This window comes from Rana temporaria, chromosome 3 (genome assembly GCF_905171775.1).
Source record: "Rana temporaria chromosome 3, aRanTem1.1, whole genome shotgun sequence".
Classification (NCBI taxonomy): Eukaryota; Metazoa; Chordata; class Amphibia; order Anura; family Ranidae; genus Rana; species Rana temporaria.
Window position 1 is genome coordinate 105,259,586 of NC_053491.1, and position 20,433 is coordinate 105,280,018.

The 20,433-nt window shown below is 42.7% G+C and overlaps 1 protein-coding gene across 1 annotated transcript in view; it reads right to left on the reverse strand.

The window, feature by feature from the left end:
• The window catches only part of MIOX (myo-inositol oxygenase), a 66,139-nt gene extending 52,258 nt beyond the window's left edge, over window positions 1-13,881 (reverse strand). Inside the window, exon 1 of the mRNA XM_040343180.1 lies at window positions 13,780-13,881. Within this exon, the coding sequence (XP_040199114.1) occupies window positions 13,780-13,869 (90 nt within the window). The 5' untranslated portion in view covers window positions 13,870-13,881. The remainder of the gene's footprint in view (window positions 1-13,779) is intronic.
• Window positions 13,882-20,433: the final 6,552 nt, after the last annotated feature.

Genomic DNA, 20,433 nt, shown 5'->3' on the forward strand with positions numbered 1-20,433 from the left:
TTGTGCAATCAGATCGATATTCGTTTTCAGGAGAGGTCCATAGAAAAAAGACGCCAACACTCCCTAGGCCCTAGCCAGTCTGACCCCCCCCCCCTACTTCGTCCCGTGGAGCATCCTCTGCCTGCTGAGGAACCTATGCAGCTGGGCCGGACCAGACTAACCCCCGAAGAATGTGCTAGGCGCTGAACTTTGGGCTTGTGTCTCTATTGTGGAGGCAAGGGTCACTTTCGTGACTCCTGCTCGCTTCGCCCGGGAAACGCTCGGGTCTAATACATTTAGAAGGTGGAGTATTGGACCCAGAAACATCACCTTCCCGTCTTCTTCTTCCGGTGTTCCTTCATGTAGGCACTTCTCCTCAATCGACCCTTGCATATCTGGATTCCGGGGCTGCCGGCAATTTTATGGACTGGAGAACTGCTTCTTCTATGAAGCTTACCCTTTCACCCCTCACTACGCCCATGGTAGTCTCTGCAATTGATGGCAATGTCCTCCCAGGGGGCCCTATTCGTTTCCAGACGCTACCTATTAGGATGTCGGTAGGGATTCTCCACCAAGAGTTGATATCCTATCTCATTCTACCCAAAGCCTCAACCCCAATTGTTTTGGACCTTCCTTGGCTACAGCTCCACTCTCCCCATGTGGACTGGGTCTTTGGGCAGATCCTGGCTTGGGGTTCCTCATGTCTTCTCAAGGTAGTCCCCAAAAAGAGACTTCCGGTTGCTACCACATCTGTATCTTCTGATCTTCCCGCTGCATACAGTGATTACCGGGATATGTTCTGTAAGAAATCAGCTGAGGTGCTTCCTCCCCACAGGTCTTTTGACTGTGCCATTGACCTTGTCCCCAGAGCAACTCTGCCCAGGGGTCGTACCTACCCTTTGTTCATCCCAGAGACCCAGGCCATGTCGGAGTATGACGCAGAGAATCTTGAGAGAGGTTTCATCCGGAAATCCTCATCGCCTGCAGGAGCAGGGTTCTTTTTCTTTGCAAAAAGGATGGTACCTTGAGACCCTGCATCGACTATCAAGGTTTAAACGCTGTTACTATTAAAAATCGATACCCTTTACCCTTAATATCTAAACTATTCAATAGGTTGAAGGGTGCCTCCATTTTCACCAAGTTGGATCTCAGGGGCGCATACAACCTCATTTGAATACGAGAGGGTGACGAATGGAAGACTGCATTTAACACTCGAGACGGCCATTACAAATACCTGGTTATGCCTTTTGGGTTGTGTAATGCCCCAGCTGTGTTTCAAAACTTTGTCAATGAAATCTTCAGGGACCTGCTGTACCAGTTTGTTGTCATCTATCTGGATGACATTCTTATCTTTTTAGAAAATCTGCTCATCCACAGAAACCATGTCCGCACTGTTCTTCAGCGCCTTAGAGAGAATAATCTCTATGCCAAGCTGGAGAAATGTTCCTTTGAATGTTCTGAGGTCCTATTTCTGGGATGCTTTGTCTCAAGTTTGGGTCTTCGTATGGATCCTGGGAAGGTCTTGGCCATTACCAACTGGCCTCTTCCTGCTAGCCTCAAGGCCACACAGCGCTTTCTTGGCTTCACAAATTATTATAGGCAGTTCATAAGGAATTACTCTTCCATTGCCGCGACTTTTATCGATTTGACCAACAAGGGTGCTAATGCCAAAGACTGGCCTCCCGAAGCTGTCTCTGCGTTTCACGACCTGAAACAGGCATTTGTTTCTGGACCTCTCTTGAGGAGACCCAATCCTGGGGATGCATTCTTTATTAAAGTGAACGCTTCTTCAATAGGGGTGGGAGCTGTGCTTCTTCAACTCTTTGAGAAGAGACGTCAACCATGTGCGTTTTTTTCCAAGACATTTTCCCAGGCAGAGAGAAATTATGCCATTGACGACCGGGAACTTCTCGCAATCAAACTGGCATTAGAAGAGTGGCGTCATCTTTTGGTGGGTTCCCCTCACTCCATAACGATCTTCATCGATCACAAGAATTTACAGTACCTACAGAATGCTAAACATCTGAATCCCAGACAGGCCAGGTGGAGTCTCTTCTTTTCCCGTTTCAACTTCACGATTACGTACAAACCTGGTTCCTGCAACGGTCGGGCTGATGCGCTCTCTAGGTTCTTTGACACTTTGGACGAGGAGTCCACTCCTGAACCTGAGCCGATCATCCCAACCTCATGCATTGTTGCCCATTCTACCACCCTGGACTTAAAAATTCCTCCTGGTGAGACCTTTGTCCCCACTGAACTAAGAGCTAAGATCCTTCATTGGGGACATGATTCCAAGGTGGCGGGCCACGCTGGATTCCTCCGGTCCTTCTTACTCATCAGTCATCACTACTGGTGGCCTAATCTCTGCTCGGATGTCAAAGACTATGTCAAGGCTTGTCATGTTTGTGCTCAGTCTGAATTCTCCACACAAGCTCCTGCTGGTCTCCTCATGCCCTTGCCTATTCCTAAGGAGCCCTAGGCTCATATTGCCATGGATTTTATCACCGATCTCCCACTGCCTGAGGGTAATACGGTCGTTTGGGTGGTAGTCGATCGGTTCTCCAAGATGGCTCATTTTGTTCCTCTTCCTGGCCTTCCTTCTGCCCCTGCCTTGGTTCCCATTTTTATTCGAGAAATTTTCCGCATCCATGGGGTTCCTTCGCATATTGTTTCCGACAGGGGTGTTCAATTTACATCTCGCTTCTGGAGATCCTTTTGCAAATCCCTCAATATTGTCTTGGATTTTTCATCTTCTTACCATCCTCAATCCAATGAAAAGACTGAGAGGGTTAATCAGGAGTTAGAGGGATTTTTTTGCACCTTAGTCTCTGCTCATCATGACAATCATGTAAATACCAGTTCGCAGAGAACACCCTTTTTCTCAGTTTATGGAAGACATCCTCAACTTCCACTTCCCATGACCTGTTCTCTGGATATTGCAGCTTTGGCCTCGGCTCAGGAGTCCTTCAATTCTATCTGGAGTGACGCTCATGATTCCCTCCGGGCAGCTGCCGACAAATTCAAAGGCTTTTCTGACCGCCGCAGGTGTAAACCGCCTTCTCTTCAGCCAGGGGACAAAGTCTGGCTCTCCACCAGGAACATCAAGCTCCGAGTTCCTTCTCTGAAGTTTGCTCCAAGATTCATAGGTCCATACACTATAATTTCTAAACTGAATCCGGTTTGTTTCAAACTCCAGATTCCCAAAAGCCTCAAAATCGCTAACTCCTTCCATGTTGCTCTTCTGAAGCCTTTAGTCCTCAATAAGTTCTCTCGTCCCCTCCCAACCATGTCGACGGTCTCTGAGCATAATCAGGAGTATGAGGTCAGTCAAATTTTGAATTCCCGACTCTGTAGAGGCGTTCTTCATTACCTTGTTCATTGGAAAGGCTTCAGCCGTGAGGAGAGGTCTTGGATCACTGCATCTGAGGTCTTTGCACCTCGTCTGTTAAAAAAGTTTCATCTGAAGTTCCCCTCTAAACCCGGGCCCAGGCGGGGAAGGGGGAGGCCTCGTAAGAGGGAGGGTACTCTCATGGATATGTAGTATGTCTGGCAGCTTACCTTTCTCTCCATGTGTTCATTAGAGGCCAGACTCTCTTATCTGGCTGCCTTTATCATCTCTCCTCCCTGTATGGCTCCACCCCAGGCCATCCCAGGAACTCTATATTAACCAGTTCACTGCAGGTCTGCTTTGCTGATTAATGTTGTTTGTCAGCATTGTGTTCCTGCTTGCCGTGTGCTACATTATTTCTGTGTACCGATTTTATCTTGTCTACGACTACTCCTGTTTGCCTGTGACCCTGACCCTTGGCCTGTCCCTTGGTTATCCTCATCTGCCTGTTGCCCCAACCTCGGCTTATCCCTCACTTTCTCTGTGTCCTGAGTGGCTGCTTCCCCTCTCTCCCTACGGAGCGTGACCTAGGGGACTCCGGGGGCCGCGACCTGGATCCAGTTGCAGCGAAGGCCATCCTCACCACTAGAGGCTCTGTTGAATACCAGCTGGATCTTAGACTCCGCGCCCTGGGGAATCTTGGGCTCAAGCTTCCTGTAGGGTCCCTGTTTGTGCCCCAGTGAACCTCTCCTCCATATCCACTCTGTGGTCCATCCGCAGCAGTCTGTAGGTGCTCCCGCTGATCATCATGAAATTACACAGGACAGAACCCTGCCTGTGTAAACAAGGCAGAGCTCTGTCCTGTCAGCGGGGAAGTAATAGATTTTCTTTACCTGCAAAGCAGGGAATAAAATCCATGACTTCCCTTAGTAAAAGCACCAATCACAGTACACACAAACCTCTGGTTAGGCACATATTTAACCCTTTGATTGACCCTGATGTTTAACCTCTTCCTGGCCAGTGTCATTAGTACAGTGACAGTGCATGCTTTCAGCACTGATCACTATATTATTGTCACTGGTTCCCACAAAGTGTCAGTGTCCAAATGTTTGTCGCACTATCACAGTCACTGATCGCCATCATTACTAGTAAAAATACATAAAAAATCCAGTATATATTCCATAGTTTGTTGACACTATAACTTTTACACAAACCAATCAATATACTGTACGCTTATTGTGATTTTTTTTACCAAAAATATGTACCAGTAGTTTTGATTTCTTTACATATGTTTTATAGCAGAAAGTAAAAAAAATAGTTATTTTGTTTTTCAAAACTGTCGGTCTTTGTTTATAGCCCAAAAAAAAAAAGGTGGTCAAATACCACCAAAAGCAAGCTCTATGTAACGCTATTAGCGTTAATTTATGTACTAGGAGCGCAGCTTTACCTAATATGACAGCTGCGCTCCATTCACAAAGACATCCGCGTCACTTCCGGTACGCGGACGTCTGCGCTCCACGCTGGAACGCGGAAGTGCGTTCCAGTGTGCGGCGCTCGGCGTGCATGGGAGACCGGGCTATTTAAACCTCCAGCACTGGCGACAGGTTGTTGGAATATTCCTGTTGGACCCTGTCGCCACCTGGAGAACCTCCACCAACTCACACCAACCTTGAACTTCACTTTTGGGATACTTGGACCCAGATCTTAGTTGCTATACTAGATAGAAGGACCACCAGCGTTACACCTGTGCTTATTTTCCCAGTCTGGACTACCTCCTAACCGCAAGTATATAGAGTATATTACTGCATATTGGGATTACCATCTACTCCTGTGCAAACAGACCTGGTCCACACTACTTCTTAAACTGCATAAGGATATATAGCATATTACTGCATAAAGGGATTACCATCTACTCCTGTGCAAACAGACCTGGTTCACACTACTTCTTAAACTGCATAAGGATATATAGCATATTACTGCATAAAGGGATTACCATCTACTCCTGTGCAAACAGACCTGGTTCACACTACTTCTTAAACTGCATAAGGATATATAGCATATTACTGCATAAAGGGATTACCATCTACTCCTGTGCAAACAGACCTGGTTCACACTACTTCTTAAACTGCATAATTATATAGAGCATATTATTGCACATTGGGATTACCATCTACTACTATGCAAACTGACCTGGTCCACACTACCTCTTTAACTGCTTGTGTTTAAAGACTATTTTGCCATATAGTTAGTGTTGTTGCCCATAGTCTGGACTACCTCCTTCTCTCTCTTTCAGAAATACATATTAACTATTGAGATACTTGCTCTAAATATATTGAGGTTTTGCTTCTATATGTTATATCAGGAGTGCTAATTTCCTACATGACTCAAGTTCAGTACCTATATATTCAAAAAGCACTTACTAAAGACTTATCCTTGTCATTGCTCTAGACAAAGGTTACTATATAGTTTAACAAGTATTAAACTATTACTACATGTTTTGCTCCAATCAGAGGATATGATGATATAGACCCCATACTCTTATAGTTCAGTGAGAGTGAGCTGGTGGTTAATTCTGATAGGCCTCTACAGCTGGAGTCTAAACTTGAGACAGAGTGTTCTCAGAATCAGGGTCGTAACATAATATTCCAACCCCTTTAAAAAAAAAAAAAAAAAAAAAAAAAAGGAAAACATTCAAGATGGATCCAGCTGAACTTGCAAATCATTTAGTTACACTCTCCCAAAGAGTGGATAACCTGACTGCTAACATGAATGAATTGCGTGTTCAGAATGATACCTTACGCAATCTCAATCATGCACAAGCTAGAGACAGACCTGAAGCTAAGGTCTGCCCACCAGAACTTTTTTCTGGTGAAAGGAAGAATTATAAACAATTTATTAGTTCATGTCGTTTGATGTACGAATTACGTCCGCGCACTTATTACTCTGATAGAATAAAGATCCTCACTTTAGTTACCTATCTCAGAGGTGAACCCAGAGTGTGGGCTGATACATACATAGAAGAACATGGAGATCTTTTGGGAGCTTTTGATACTTTCATTAATGAGATGTCTCTCTTATATGAAGATCCTAACAAACAGCTAACAGCTGAAAATTCAATCAGAACCCTCAAACAGGGTAAGAGGCCTGTGGAGGACTTTATTTCAGAATTTAAATGCTGGAGCAGGGAGACCCAATGGTCAGAGATTGCTCTTAGAAATCAATTTCGTTTGGGTTTATCAGAGGCTATGAAGGATGAGCTTGCTCGCGTCGTGCTCCCTGATACTCTAGAAGACCTCATGCACCTATCAGTGACTATCGATCGCCGTCTGCGTGAGAGAAAGGCAGAACGTGCAAATACATACCCAGTCACTTCCTTCAGGAGATTCAGATCGCCTTCAAAAGAGTCTCCAATGGAACTTGGAACTATAAGAGGACCTTTGACTCCAGCAGAAAAGCAACGCCGTAGAGCCAATAATCTATGTCTTTATTGTTCAGCTCCAGACCACATTGTGTCTACCTGTCCTCTACTTAAGAAAAACTCTGAAGGTAAATTTTCCCACATTAATAAATTAGACTCATCCCTTTCCACGTCTAATCGATATATCTTTATCCTTCTTACTCTACAGTGGGATCAAGAAGAGATTTCCATTGAAGCAATGGTCGACAGCGGAGCCTGCGGCAACTTTATAGATTCAAGTATTGTAGAATCAAATAAAATTCCCTGTGTGTTTAAGCAAAATCCAGTGTCACTCACTTTTATTGATGGGTCCAGTTCAACTCATGGTCCTGTTATATCTCAGACATCTCCCCTAAAGGTTACATGTGCCACTGGTCATTCTGAGACCCTCAAATTTGATATTATTTCCTCACCTGTCTTTCCCATTGTTCTAGGCCTCCCATGGTTACTTCTTCATCAGCCTATTTTCTTATGGTCCACCAAATCAATTTCTTTACAGTCTGATTATTGTAAACAGTTCTGTTATTCCCCATGCATCATCTCTTTCTCTGACGCCATTCCACATGACCTACCTGAATATTTACATGATTTCCTTGATGTATTCAGTAAGACTAATGCAGATAAACTTCCTCCACATAGAATTTACGACTGTCCCATAGACCTTATTCCCGACAGTCCTATTCCTACTGCTCGAATCTACCCCCTCTCTCAACCAGAGCTTGTACATTTAAAAGAGTACCTCGATGAGAATCTAAAAAAGGGGTTTATTAGGAACTCCACCTCTTCAGCAAGTGCAGCTCTCTTTTTTGTAAAAAATAAAGATGGTTCACTCCGACCAATCATTGATTATCGTTCCCTCAATAATATCACTGTAAAAAATAGATACCCATTACCACTCATTCCGGAACTCATTGAGCGTCTACAGAACGCCAAGATCTATACAAAACTGGACCTCAGAGGTGCATATAATCTGATCAGAATCCGTTCGGGTGACGAATGGAAAACTGCCTTCAAAACCCGATATGGCCTTTTTGAGTATTGTGTAATGCCTTTTGGTTTGTGTAACGCTCCAGCAACTTTTCAGTGGTTCATTAATGATATTTTTCATGATCTACTTGATATTTGCGTTGTAATTTATTTGGACGACATCTTAATTTATTCTGAGAATCAGGATGAACATCACAAACATGTGCGCTGGGTTCTGGCTAGGCTTAGGACACACTCTTTGTATGCAAAACTTGAAAAGTGTGTATTCAATCAAACTACTATTTCCTTCTTGGGTTACCAAATTACTCCTAGTGGAGTTCAGATGGATCGATCTAAGGTAGATTGTATTCTGTCCTGGCCTTCACCACAAACTAGGAAAGCTCTTCAGAGATTTCTCGGTTTTTCAAATTACTACAGAAAGTTCATAAAGAACTTTTCAGCTATTGTGAGACCATTAACCAGCTTAACCAGTTCAAAGATACCTTTTGTTTGGAATGATGAAGCACAGAAATCTTTTGACACACTCAAGAATAGTTACACTTCTGCTCCTATTCTTCAATTGCCAAATCCATCATACCATTTTACATTAGAAGTAGATGCTTCGCATTTTGCTCTTGGCGCTGTACTCTCCCAACAACCTACATTATCGGAACCACTACATCCAGTTGCCTTTTTTTCCAGGACACTCTCCTCAGCGGAAAAAAATTATCCTATTGGCGAGAAAGAATTACTAGCAATAAGAGATGCTCTCTCTAACTGGAGACATTTGCTGGAGGGTTCAACACATACTATCACCATCCTCACTGATCATCGAAATTTACAACACTTAAAATCTTGCAAAACTCTCTCTGCCCGTCAAGTCAGATGGAGTCTATTTTTCGATAGATTCAATTTTGTTATTTCCTACCTTCCTGGCACTCAAAATACTAAAGCAGACTCTTTGTCTCGTATGCATGAAGAACAAACATTGGAGATTCCACCATTTTCAATTATTCCATCCAATAGGATTCTGGGTACTACTATGACCTTCAATAAGTTGCTTATTCAAACCCTCACTAAAGAGAGATCTCATTTACCTATGGGTTTACAACAAGAGTCTAACGGACTATTAACTTTTAACAACAAGATATATGTTCCACCAAAATTGCAACTTATGTTACTAAAACAACTTCATGATGCTCCACTTGCAGGACATCCTGGCATTACTAAGACCCTTCATCTAGTCAAGAGAAATTACTGGTGGCCAAATCTCACAAAGACAGTTCAGGACTATGTTAATTCTTGTCAGACCTGTGCCACCAACAAACATTCTAGAAAACCTCCCTATGGTCTATTAACTTCTATCCCAGTACCAAATAGACCTTGGGACGTTATTTCTATGGATTTCATAGTTGACCTCCCAAGGTCAAATGGAACAAACACCATCATGGTCACAGTTGATGTTTTAACAAAGATGGCCCATTTTGTACCTTTGAAGAGGTTACCAACCTCTCAAGAGACGGCAAAGGCTTTCATATCCAATATTCTTAAACTTCATGGCTTACCATCTCAGATCATTTCAGATAGAGGCTCACAATTCATTTCCAGATTCTGGAAAGCTCTCTGTCAAACGCTACAAATAGATCATCGCATGTCTACCGCCTATCACCCCCAAACTAATGGGCAAACAGAACGGGTAAATCAAACACTGGAACAATATCTGCGCTGTTACTGCACCCACCTCCAAGACGACTGGTTTCATTTACTTCCACATGCAGAATTTGCTTACAACAACGCCTCCAGTTCATCCTCCCAGTTTTCACCTTTTTACGCAAATTATGGTTTTCATCCTAATAATTTACCGTCTACTTTTCCTTCAACTAATGTCCCTGCTGTTCAGAATCTTTTATCAACCATAAAGGATACTCTAGATACTCTCCGTTCTAATCTTGAAGATGCGCAGATTAGACAAAAGAAGTACTACGATTCTCATAGAACAAAACCCCCATCTTATAAGATTGGAGATTTGGTATGGTTATCTACTAGGAATTTACGACTCAAGATTCCTTCTAAGAAACTTGGCCGTCAGTACACGGGACCTTTTCCAATTTCCCACATCATTAACAATAATGCTGTCAGATTAATTCTACCCTCCGATTGGAAGATTCATCCATCCTTCCATGTTTCATTAATTAAACCTTTCAAACCAAACCCTTTTCCAAACAGAGATCCACAACCTCCTCCACCAGTTCAAGTTTTTGGTGAGACTGAATATCAAGTAGAGAAAATTTTGGATTCTAGGAGGAGAGGTTCTTCCATTCAATACTTGATTCGTTGGAAAGGCTATTCTCCCACAGATGATTCCTGGGAATGCTCATCAGATATTCATGCCCCTAGACTTATTAAGCAGTTCCATCACAAATATCCTGATAAACCATCTCCTATTAGGCGCCCCGGATGGGCCCCCTTGAGGAGGGGAGTATGTAACGCTATTAGCGTTAATTTATGTACTAGGAGCGCAGCTTTACCTAATATGACAGCTGCGCTCCATTCACAAAGACATCCGCGTCACTTCCGGTACGCGGACGTCTGCGCTCCACGCTGGAACGCGGAAGTGCGTTCCAGTGTGCGGCGCTCGGCGTGCATGGGAGACCGGGCTATTTAAACCTCCAGCACTGGCGACAGGTTGTTGGAATATTCCTGTTGGACCCTGTCGCCACCTGGAGAACCTCCACCAACTCACACCAACCTTGAACTTCACTTTTGGGATACTTGGACCCAGATCTTAGTTGCTATACTAGATAGAAGGACCACCAGCGTTACACCTGTGCTTATTTTCCCAGTCTGGACTACCTCCTAACCGCAAGTATATAGAGTATATTACTGCATATTGGGATTACCATCTACTCCTGTGCAAACAGACCTGGTCCACACTACTTCTTAAACTGCATAAGGATATATAGCATATTACTGCATAAAGGGATTACCATCTACTCCTGTGCAAACAGACCTGGTTCACACTACTTCTTAAACTGCATAAGGATATATAGCATATTACTGCATAAAGGGATTACCATCTACTCCTGTGCAAACAGACCTGGTTCACACTACTTCTTAAACTGCATAAGGATATATAGCATATTACTGCATAAAGGGATTACCATCTACTCCTGTGCAAACAGACCTGGTTCACACTACTTCTTAAACTGCATAATTATATAGAGCATATTATTGCACATTGGGATTACCATCTACTACTATGCAAACTGACCTGGTCCACACTACCTCTTTAACTGCTTGTGTTTAAAGACTATTTTGCCATATAGTTAGTGTTGTTGCCCATAGTCTGGACTACCTCCTTCTCTCTCTTTCAGAAATACATATTAACTATTGAGATACTTGCTCTAAATATATTGAGGTTTTGCTTCTATATGTTATATCAGGAGTGCTAATTTCCTACATGACTCAAGTTCAGTACCTATATATTCAAAAAGCACTTACTAAAGACTTATCCTTGTCATTGCTCTAGACAAAGGTTACTATATAGTTTAACAAGTATTAAACTATTACTACATGTTTTGCTCCAATCAGAGGATATGATGATATAGACCCCATACTCTTATAGTTCAGTGAGAGTGAGCTGGTGGTTAATTCTGATAGGCCTCTACAGCTGGAGTCTAAACTTGAGACAGAGTGTTCTCAGAATCAGGGTCGTAACACTCTATTTGTGGGGGAAAAAATAACATACATTTTATTTGGGTACAGCGTTGCATTACTGCGCAATTGTCAGTTAAAATAACGCAGTGCCGTAAAAAATGACCTGGTCATGAATGGGGGTAAGTCTTCCAGATGTCAAGTGGTTAAACCTGGAAGTGCCCAACAGCTTCTATGCAAAAAAGCAAGGAACTTCCAGCAGGCTATGCTGCAGTTAATATTTAAATGTCCGCTCTATGCAGCTTAGCTGCAATATGTAGTTGGAGATTGTGTAGCTGTGTCTTGAGTGTGGGCGGGGACACAGGGGGCCCCCGTGATCTACAATTGCCCCAGGGCCCCATGAGTTGTCAGTCCATGCCTGGTATGGGCTGCTCAATCTAAAATGCCTGGGCCTATTATTTGTCCCAGTCCGGGCCTGCACACAGGTATTGGATATGTCTATTATTTGAGTGTGCACAATTTTGCAGTGGGATGAAAAGAAGAGATGAATTGAGCCGTTTTGGACCTAGTTCAGCAGCAGCAGCAGTTAGAACAATGGTGCATGGGAAACTTATACCCACAGCATCTTGCCCGTGGAGACTAACAATACTATAGATGGTTCAGCTTAAAGCGAGAGTTCACCTTCCGACAGTCGCATACAGTGCATCACGAGTTGCCGAACGTCGGTGCGGCGCTATACGGCGCCTGCGCACCGACGTTCGGCTACTTTCGGAAACTGGTGATGCGCTGTATGCGACGGTCGGAAGGCTGTCAATCAAATAGGAACGCCCAGTCCCGCAGCCCATACCCGGAAGCAGCGGGAGAACATCTATCTCAAAAAAGTTAAGTACTGCATTGATTTTAAACAAAACACCCGATTCTGCTTCCCGTAATTAGGCCCAATCTAATGTTAAAAATGTATTTTTTGGGTGAACCTCCACTTTAACTGTTTCTCAGCAACTCGCTCACCACTCTCTCTCTCTGGATTCCTCCTGTAGCAATTGGCTGAAGCATTGGAGTGCCCCCCCCCCTTTGTATGTTGACCATTAGCTGTGGTGGGAAGAATGACAAGTATTTTGGCAGTTTATCTCCATGGATCCTCCAGCAGGCCGGTACAGCAGCAGCCTGGGTCACAGACTAGCGTTCCAGAACAGGTACCAGAGCAGCCAATAACGCATCAAAGTCTAGCTCAGTCCAGCCTCCTGGGTCAGGGTACATCAGTGTTCAGCGTACAAGCAACTCGTCAGCTCCCTCCATTCCCAGCAAGGCACATCACCTCTTCCTCTGCAGCCCCTCTCCGGTTGGCGCTCTCTCCAACTACCCCTCTCCTTGTCAACTTTTTTACTGCTGCCTGTGTCTGTTGTAGATTTTCCCTAACTTTCCACCTGTTAAAACCATTGTCACTGAGACAATAAGTGAGGGTAAAAATCTCTGACATAGTAGTAAAACCAAACAAGGGTTCTGATCCTTTCCCACTCTGTCCAAAACGAAGAAAAATAGCTTTAACTGGACATACAGTAATTGAACTAATGGTTTCACCTTTCATGCTGAGTTGAGTGGCATCTTGATATAGAGCAGTCATTTACCCCGTAGGATCCTGACAGGCTTATACTAATTTAGCCAGAAGCCAATTAACCTACCAACATGTCTTTGGAGTGTGGGAGGAAACCGGAGTACCCAGAGGAAACCCACGCAGGCACAGGGAGAACATGCAAACTCCAGGCAGGTAGTATCGTGGTTGGGATTTGAACCAGCGACCTTTTTTACTGCCAGGTGAGAGTGCTACCCACTACACCACTATGCCGCAGCCTGTTGATTGGACAGTGAAGGAACAGAAACACACTGCTAAAATTCTTATTGGCTATTAACACAGCCCCCAGTTTGATTGCAGCTGTCAGGGGATAGCAGAAGGCCTAGTATCAATACTCAGGTACTTGTTAGGTCAAACAAAAGAGCTAATCAACTTCCCACGATTCCAATGCATCTCAGAGCTTTAGAATAATATACCACCATGGTAATAGATCCCATCACCTATCCCAAGACTACATTGCATGCGCACAGTCTCTTCAGCAAAGTTTCTGCAGAAAGTTGAAAAAGTATTTAGAAACCATTACACAGGTCTTAGGTTACGATACAGCCCATATTACCAAATCACAAGCAAAGTTCTGTCTAGGCTCCTCTTGCTTATAATGTGAGTACATTACACATTTTGATACATAATAACTGGTCACTGCTGACTGTAAAGGCGTAGTATTGCTATACAATTTGTACAAGAAAATTTAAGTAAAATAAATTTCTCATATACTACACATTCAGAAAATACACACCTTACCCTACAGGTTTAGTGTATACTCACCAGATGAAGAACCTTCATTTTGAAGGGTTTTCTGTTAGGGAGAGGAGATCCAGGAAAAGACTGAAGGTACACAGTGAAAGAACATTGCATGAAATGGACCTAATTTATGTGTACTATGTAACGTTGGTAATGGCCAAGAATAAGTGACCATTTAACCAGAAAACAGTGATTGGAGAGATTCTGCTGAGTCTTCCTTGCCAGTTGGATCAGTGGCTCACTGATTAACCCTTTGTGAGATAGGTCCTTATAATTTATAAACTGGATTTGAAGCATTCTCTACTAGTGTGATGAGCATGTAAATGTTGGTGAAATATATATTCAATTATGCTGTCCCAGAACAAAGCTAATCTGCTATAGGTCTGATAATAATAATATTAATAATACTATTAGTATTAAAAGAAGCAAATGTATTTTAATTACAAGAAATTAAAATAGCTTACAAATTTATTTTGAGATGTAAATGATGTTACAGAGTAGTTAGGCCGCGTACACACGGTCGGTCAAAACCGATGAAAACGGACTGAAGGACCTTTTCATCTGTCCAAACCGATCGTGTGTGGGCCCCATCGGTCAGTTATCCTTCGGTCAAAAAATTTAGAACTTGCTTTAAAATGTAACCGATGGACGCCTAACCGATAGGTCAAAACCGATCGTTAGTACGCACGACCATCGGTTAAAAATCCACACACCTCTGGGGGAGGCCTGCCTACTCTCAACTCCTGCAGTCCGGCTCCTCTCTCGAGTACACGCACAAAATACACTTTTAAAAAAAAAAAAAAAAAATCCACACATGCTCGGACTAAATGAGGGGACGGGAGCGCTCGTTCTTGTAAAACTCGAGTTCTCCCATACTGACTTCTTATTTTTTGCTTGTGATCTCATGTTTTTTGTATTTTATTTTTTTAGCAAGCCAGATCTTCAAATTAATTTTTTGGACTCCACATATTTTTTTTTCTCAAGTTATCACACCAATGTTTTTTTTTCACCCCGCCACAAGGAGGTTGTGTCCTTTGTTAATTACACATTGTATTTCGGAAATGTTTGATGGCTATTCCCCAGAAAAACACAATAGATAAGTATTTAACTTAAATTAAATGGCCATTTATTTTGGCAATCCAAAAAAAAAATAAACATGAAGGGCAACACTTGCCCAATCAACCAAATATCTGCAGACTTTGGACACCATGATCAAGAACAAAAGCAACAACATTAGGAGTCACAATGTGCTCCCCAAATCCCAGAAATCAGAAGCAGCAGCAGATGTCATACATGACCCCAAGCTGTGGTACTACAACAACCTCAGTTTTCTGCAAAATCAGCTTGAAGCCAGGGAATCACTTTTTGGTCTTCCTTACAGCCTTCCTTCCAGGCTTCCCTGCAGCGTTACTTCCACGGCTCCTTCCACGGTCCCTTGCAGGTGGTGACAATGTGGAAGCAGGAGGAGGAGGAGGAGCCTGGGCCGGGCCCCACAATTTTGTGGTCACAGTCAGCAGGCCCCTTCTTCCCCACTGTATCACAGATGCCATCAGGTCTTGGGCCAGGCCCTGTTGTCCCTCCCACAAATCTTGCAGCTCATGCGCAAGATAGGAGCTGTAGCTCTCAACTGGGTTAAGGGGGGCCCGCATGATCTCTGATGCCTCCCTGATGACCCGCAGGGACTCCACCTCCAGCTGGGTCATGCGCCTCCTTTTTCTAGGTGGGCGCATCTGGAGGGGAGGCACCTGTGATACAGTGCTGCCGCTGGGCCTGGGCACCTGCTGAATGCCACTCGGCCCAGCCTCCTCCTGGCTGCAACTCACCCCTTCATCCTCCTGACTGCCACCTTCCGGAGCTGCCTCCTCCTGGCTGATCTCTTCCTGTGTAGAAAAAAGGGACATGGTTTTAGTTTTTGCAAAATCAATCACACACATTTTCAAGCTCTTGACTGTTTGTTTATTTTTCTTTATTTTTTCACATTGAACAGACTCTCATTCTGACCCCTGCAGTTGGCATCCCTGACACAATTCTTTCTGCCCACGACTTTTGTTTGTGTTTCCAAGCTTTCCTTTTTGGTTACAAAATCATCTCGTTAGACCAAAAATTATTTGCAGCCAAGAAATATGTTGTAAACTACTATACCTCACTGAAGATGAGCATATCTGCCTCCTCGATGTCAGCCAGCTCCTCGTCACACTCTGCAGGGGTGGGGGGAACCATGGAAGGCACGCTGGAAGGAAGGGTGGAAGGAAGACTTGAAAGTGATTCCCGGGCCTCAATCTGATCATCCAGAAACCTGAGGTTTTGGTAGTACCACAGCTTGGGCTCCTATACTTCATCTGCTGCTGCTCCTGACCTCCGAGAGGCACGCACTTGGAGAAATCTCTTTCTGTAGGTGTTCCTGATGTTGTTAATTTTGTTCTTGATCATGGTGGAAATGACCTCTGGTATCCATGTCTGCATGTATTTGGCAAATTGGACAAGTGTTGCCCCTCTGACATTGTTATTTTTGTAGGATGGGTTTTTGATGTCCCATAAACATCTGTACTCTCGGTACTTATTGATGAACCGCATCATGTTGTCTGTCTGGTTCAGTTTTTGCATCATTTTAATAAATAAGTATTTTTACATACTACACTATGATGAGCCCCTTGTTTTTGAGGCAATAAGGAAATCTTGAAAGAGGGAGTAGGAGGATATACCCAGTGGCGGTCAGAAAAGAAACCATTTTGTGGCCTTTTACTATTCGGGGTCTGGTGAGTGTTCAGTCTAGCCGTTGGTGATGGTAGCACATGTTTGTCGGGTGGAAGAGACAGCTGCACCTTTAATCATTCACTTTGTGTAATAAGCACTACCAGCATTGAACCCCTCCCTCCTTACCTCATTGGAATCCATCGTTCAATTGTAAAATTGTTTGCTGCTCCATTATTGAACTTTTGAAGTGCTATTTGCACATTTACCAGCCATTTATGGGACTTTGAAACTTAATATATATTTTTTTCGGTATTTATTTCACATAAGGAGCACCCATAGCGGTAATATTTTCATCACAGGAGCACAACGTGCATTGATTTTGTCCTTTGATGTTCTGTGTTGATAATTAACCACTGTTCACATTTCCAGTATTTTGTTTATTGCACATTCTATGTAGTTTTATAACATCCATTTATTTATTCATTTATATATTTTTTGGTATAGCGTGATAGACTCACGTATGTTTATGCATATAGGGGCAGATCCACAGAGAGAGTACGCCGGCGTATCTACTGATACGCCGGCGTACTTTCAAATTTCCTGCGTCGTATCGTTGTTTTGAATCCTCAAAACAAGATACGACGGCATCTGGGTTAGATCCGACAGGCGTACATCTTCGTACGCCTTCGGATCTAAGATGCAATTCTTCGGCGTCCGCTGGGTGGCATTCCCTTCGTTTTCCGCGTCGAGTATGCAAATTAGCTATTTCCGACGATCCACGAACGTATGAGTGGCCGGCGCATTCCTTTACGTTGTCTCTAGTCGGCTTTTTTTGGCGTATAGTTAAAGCTGCTATTTCGTGGCGTACTCAATGTTAAGTATGGCCGTCGTTCCCGTGTATAATTTAATTTTTTTTTTTTTGCGTAAATCGTTCGTGAATCGGGATGGACGTAATTTACGTCCAGGTCAAAACCAATGACGTCCTTGCGATGTCATTTCGCGCAATGCACGGCGGGAAATTTAGGGATGGCGCATGCACAGATTGTTCGACGCGGGGACACGCTTCATTTAAATGAAACACGCCCCCTACCCGCCCAATTTGAATTCCGCTTGAGATACACTACGCCGCCGTAACTTACGGCGCAAAATCTTTATGGATTCGAACCAAAGCCAGGTAAAGTACGGCGGTGTAGCGTATCTCAGATACGATGCGCCGGGGCAGATCTTTGTGGATCTGCCCCATAGTATATCAATTATGTTGTTGTGCTTGATATAGCACATTATTTATGTTTGTTTGTGCACTAATTCAGTTCACAGCTTAATAGCACTTTATGAAATTGCACCTTTTGGATAATTTGATCAGCGCAGTAACATTTTTCCCACATGCACTTTTAACCCTCTATTGAGGGTTTACACAGTATTGCAGCAGATCACTTGTACATTTAAATATAATTTCTTTGCGCCGGTGACACCTATAACACTTGATAATACGTAATCTACTTGTCTGTGGATACATAAAAACATAAGTTTCCCATTATTTGATTGTCATATTTTTATATATTATATCTTTCTTTCTATTTTTTTTTCTATCTTTTTATCTATTTATCCATCTATTTAATTTATTTTATCTATCTATCCATTTAATTTATTTATCTATCCATGACCAGCAAGCAACTCTTTCTTTTATTTTTTCTCAACATCCCAAATTATTAAATTCAACAATAATTCTGTTTAGACACTTTAAAATCCTTTTCTTCCACACAAGCCTGTATGTACTTTAACTATATTAATACTTCAAATGTATACTTTGGTATACATTCGTGTAATAACAAACTATCCATCCAACTTTCCCAAGTTATGTGTTCTATAAAAATGAATAAAAAATTATTATTCTATATGAAACAATAATTCTATGTGTATCAATATGCATTCTTATAAAAAGATTTAGAAACCAAAATATAACAGCTATTTTTCCATATTTCAAAAAAAATCCTATATTAGAATTACATCCCAACTCCCCCTCACATAATGATCGACCGATCAATATGTCACTTTTTTTATTTTTTTTTTTCTTCCCACTTCAGCTTTTACCAAATTCTAGAGACCAGCTCATGATTTGATGCTTCTTACGTCTCTGTTTGTAGTTTGCATCATGTGTGGTATATATTCTGTGCATATTTTTTTTTTTTTTTTTATTCCACCTTTAAATTATTAGTGTACTTAACAGTATGTGTAACAGCCACCCGCTGGGGCCGTGAGGACCTGGCCCCACTTCCATAGCCCTCCACGCCCCAGCTGGCCGTGAGGTCCTGGCCAGACTTCCTTAGCCCTCTACATCCCAGCTAGACTGAACGAGGCACATTACCATATAGCCAACTTTAGGAATTGTTTTCACCCCCCCCCCCCCCCTCCCCCTCATGGCTCCCAGGAATCTCCTAACTTTTCCCTTGAGTACAAGAACAGTCTCAAACGTTCATCAGAAAATAAAAAGTATATAAATCGCCTTAGGAAATGATCATAGAAGGGATAGATATAGTTTCTACTATAAAACTACTAACATACAACTCGTTAGTAGCGTACCCTGACTCTCTCAGCATAGCTCCATGTTTTTTTATAATCCCTCCATTTTTCCCATTTCTCCCTATGTTCACCAATCGTCTCTAGGTGACTATCCTTTAACTCTTCCAACCTATACGTTTCCTCCACTTCGTCTATCCAATTCCAGACGTGTGGGCATTCTGTCTCCTGCCACTTTTTAGGTATAAGTTTCTTAGCAGCGTTTAAAAGGTGAGGAAGTAAAGACTGCTTATATTTTTTTGCCCCCTCTTGGCTGCAATGAAAGAGTACCACCCAGGGGTCTTTCTTTAATTCTTCGCCCGTAATAATTTTAATTTGACTCAGAATTATGTCCCAATAGGTTTGTATTTTTGGGCATGACCACCAAAGATGGGCCATTGTGCCTCTTTCTGAGCAGCCCCGCCAACACTCTGCGGTCTGACCCGCTTTAAATTTGTTTGCTTTCTCCGGGGTGATATACCACCCTGAGATACACTTGTAATTTGTTTCGGCAGTTCGTATATCGATTGCAGATGAATGGGTTAGGTGCATAATCCTATTATAACTATTTGTCCCTCTTGTGATTCCTAACTCTCTTTCCCATTTATCTATGAAAGGTGCTACACTCCGTGAACCTATCTTTACCAATATCCCATATAATTTAGTGATAGTGCCCTTTGAATTTTTAGATTTGCAAATCTTCTCAAGTGGAGTGAGCTCCGCCTCCGTCCGTAATGGGCGGGGGAGGTGCCGCACGAAGTGATGCAACTGGGAATAATGCCACCTATCCAGATTCCAAAAATCCGTTTTGGATCTCAAATCTTCATAGGACATTATCTCTCCATCTTTAATAATATCACCTAAGTGAACAGTGTCTACCTTTATCCAATTCCCTCCAATTTTATTTTCGCCTGGAGCAAAATAAGGGTTTTCTTTTAGATTCATTAATGGGGAGTTAAATTTCCCTTCTAATTGTGTCAGTGTCCTATCCCACATTCTTAAAGTGTCCCGTGTTAAATCATGTATTTTGTGATCTAGTGCTCTGTGTTGTGCGGGGATCCAGATAATATTTTTCAAATATTTACTTGTTAGTGCTTTCTCTATTTGCACCCACCTTTTATCAGTCCTATCCCGTGCCCATTCTACCGCGCGAGCTAAAACCGCCGCCTTGTAATAACTTTTAATGTCCGGAACTGCCAGACCGCCGAGTGGCTTGCCCTGTTTTAGGGTGGAGAGGGATATTCTGTGCTTCTTATTTTTCCAGACATAGTTTAGTAACAAGGCATTGATGATTCTCAAAAATTGCTGAGGGAGAGCTATGGGGACTAATAAAAATTTATAAAGAATTTTTGGGACTACAACCATCTTCAGCATATTGATGCGTCCGATCCAAGATATAGGTTTATTAACCATTCTTTTTAATTCGCT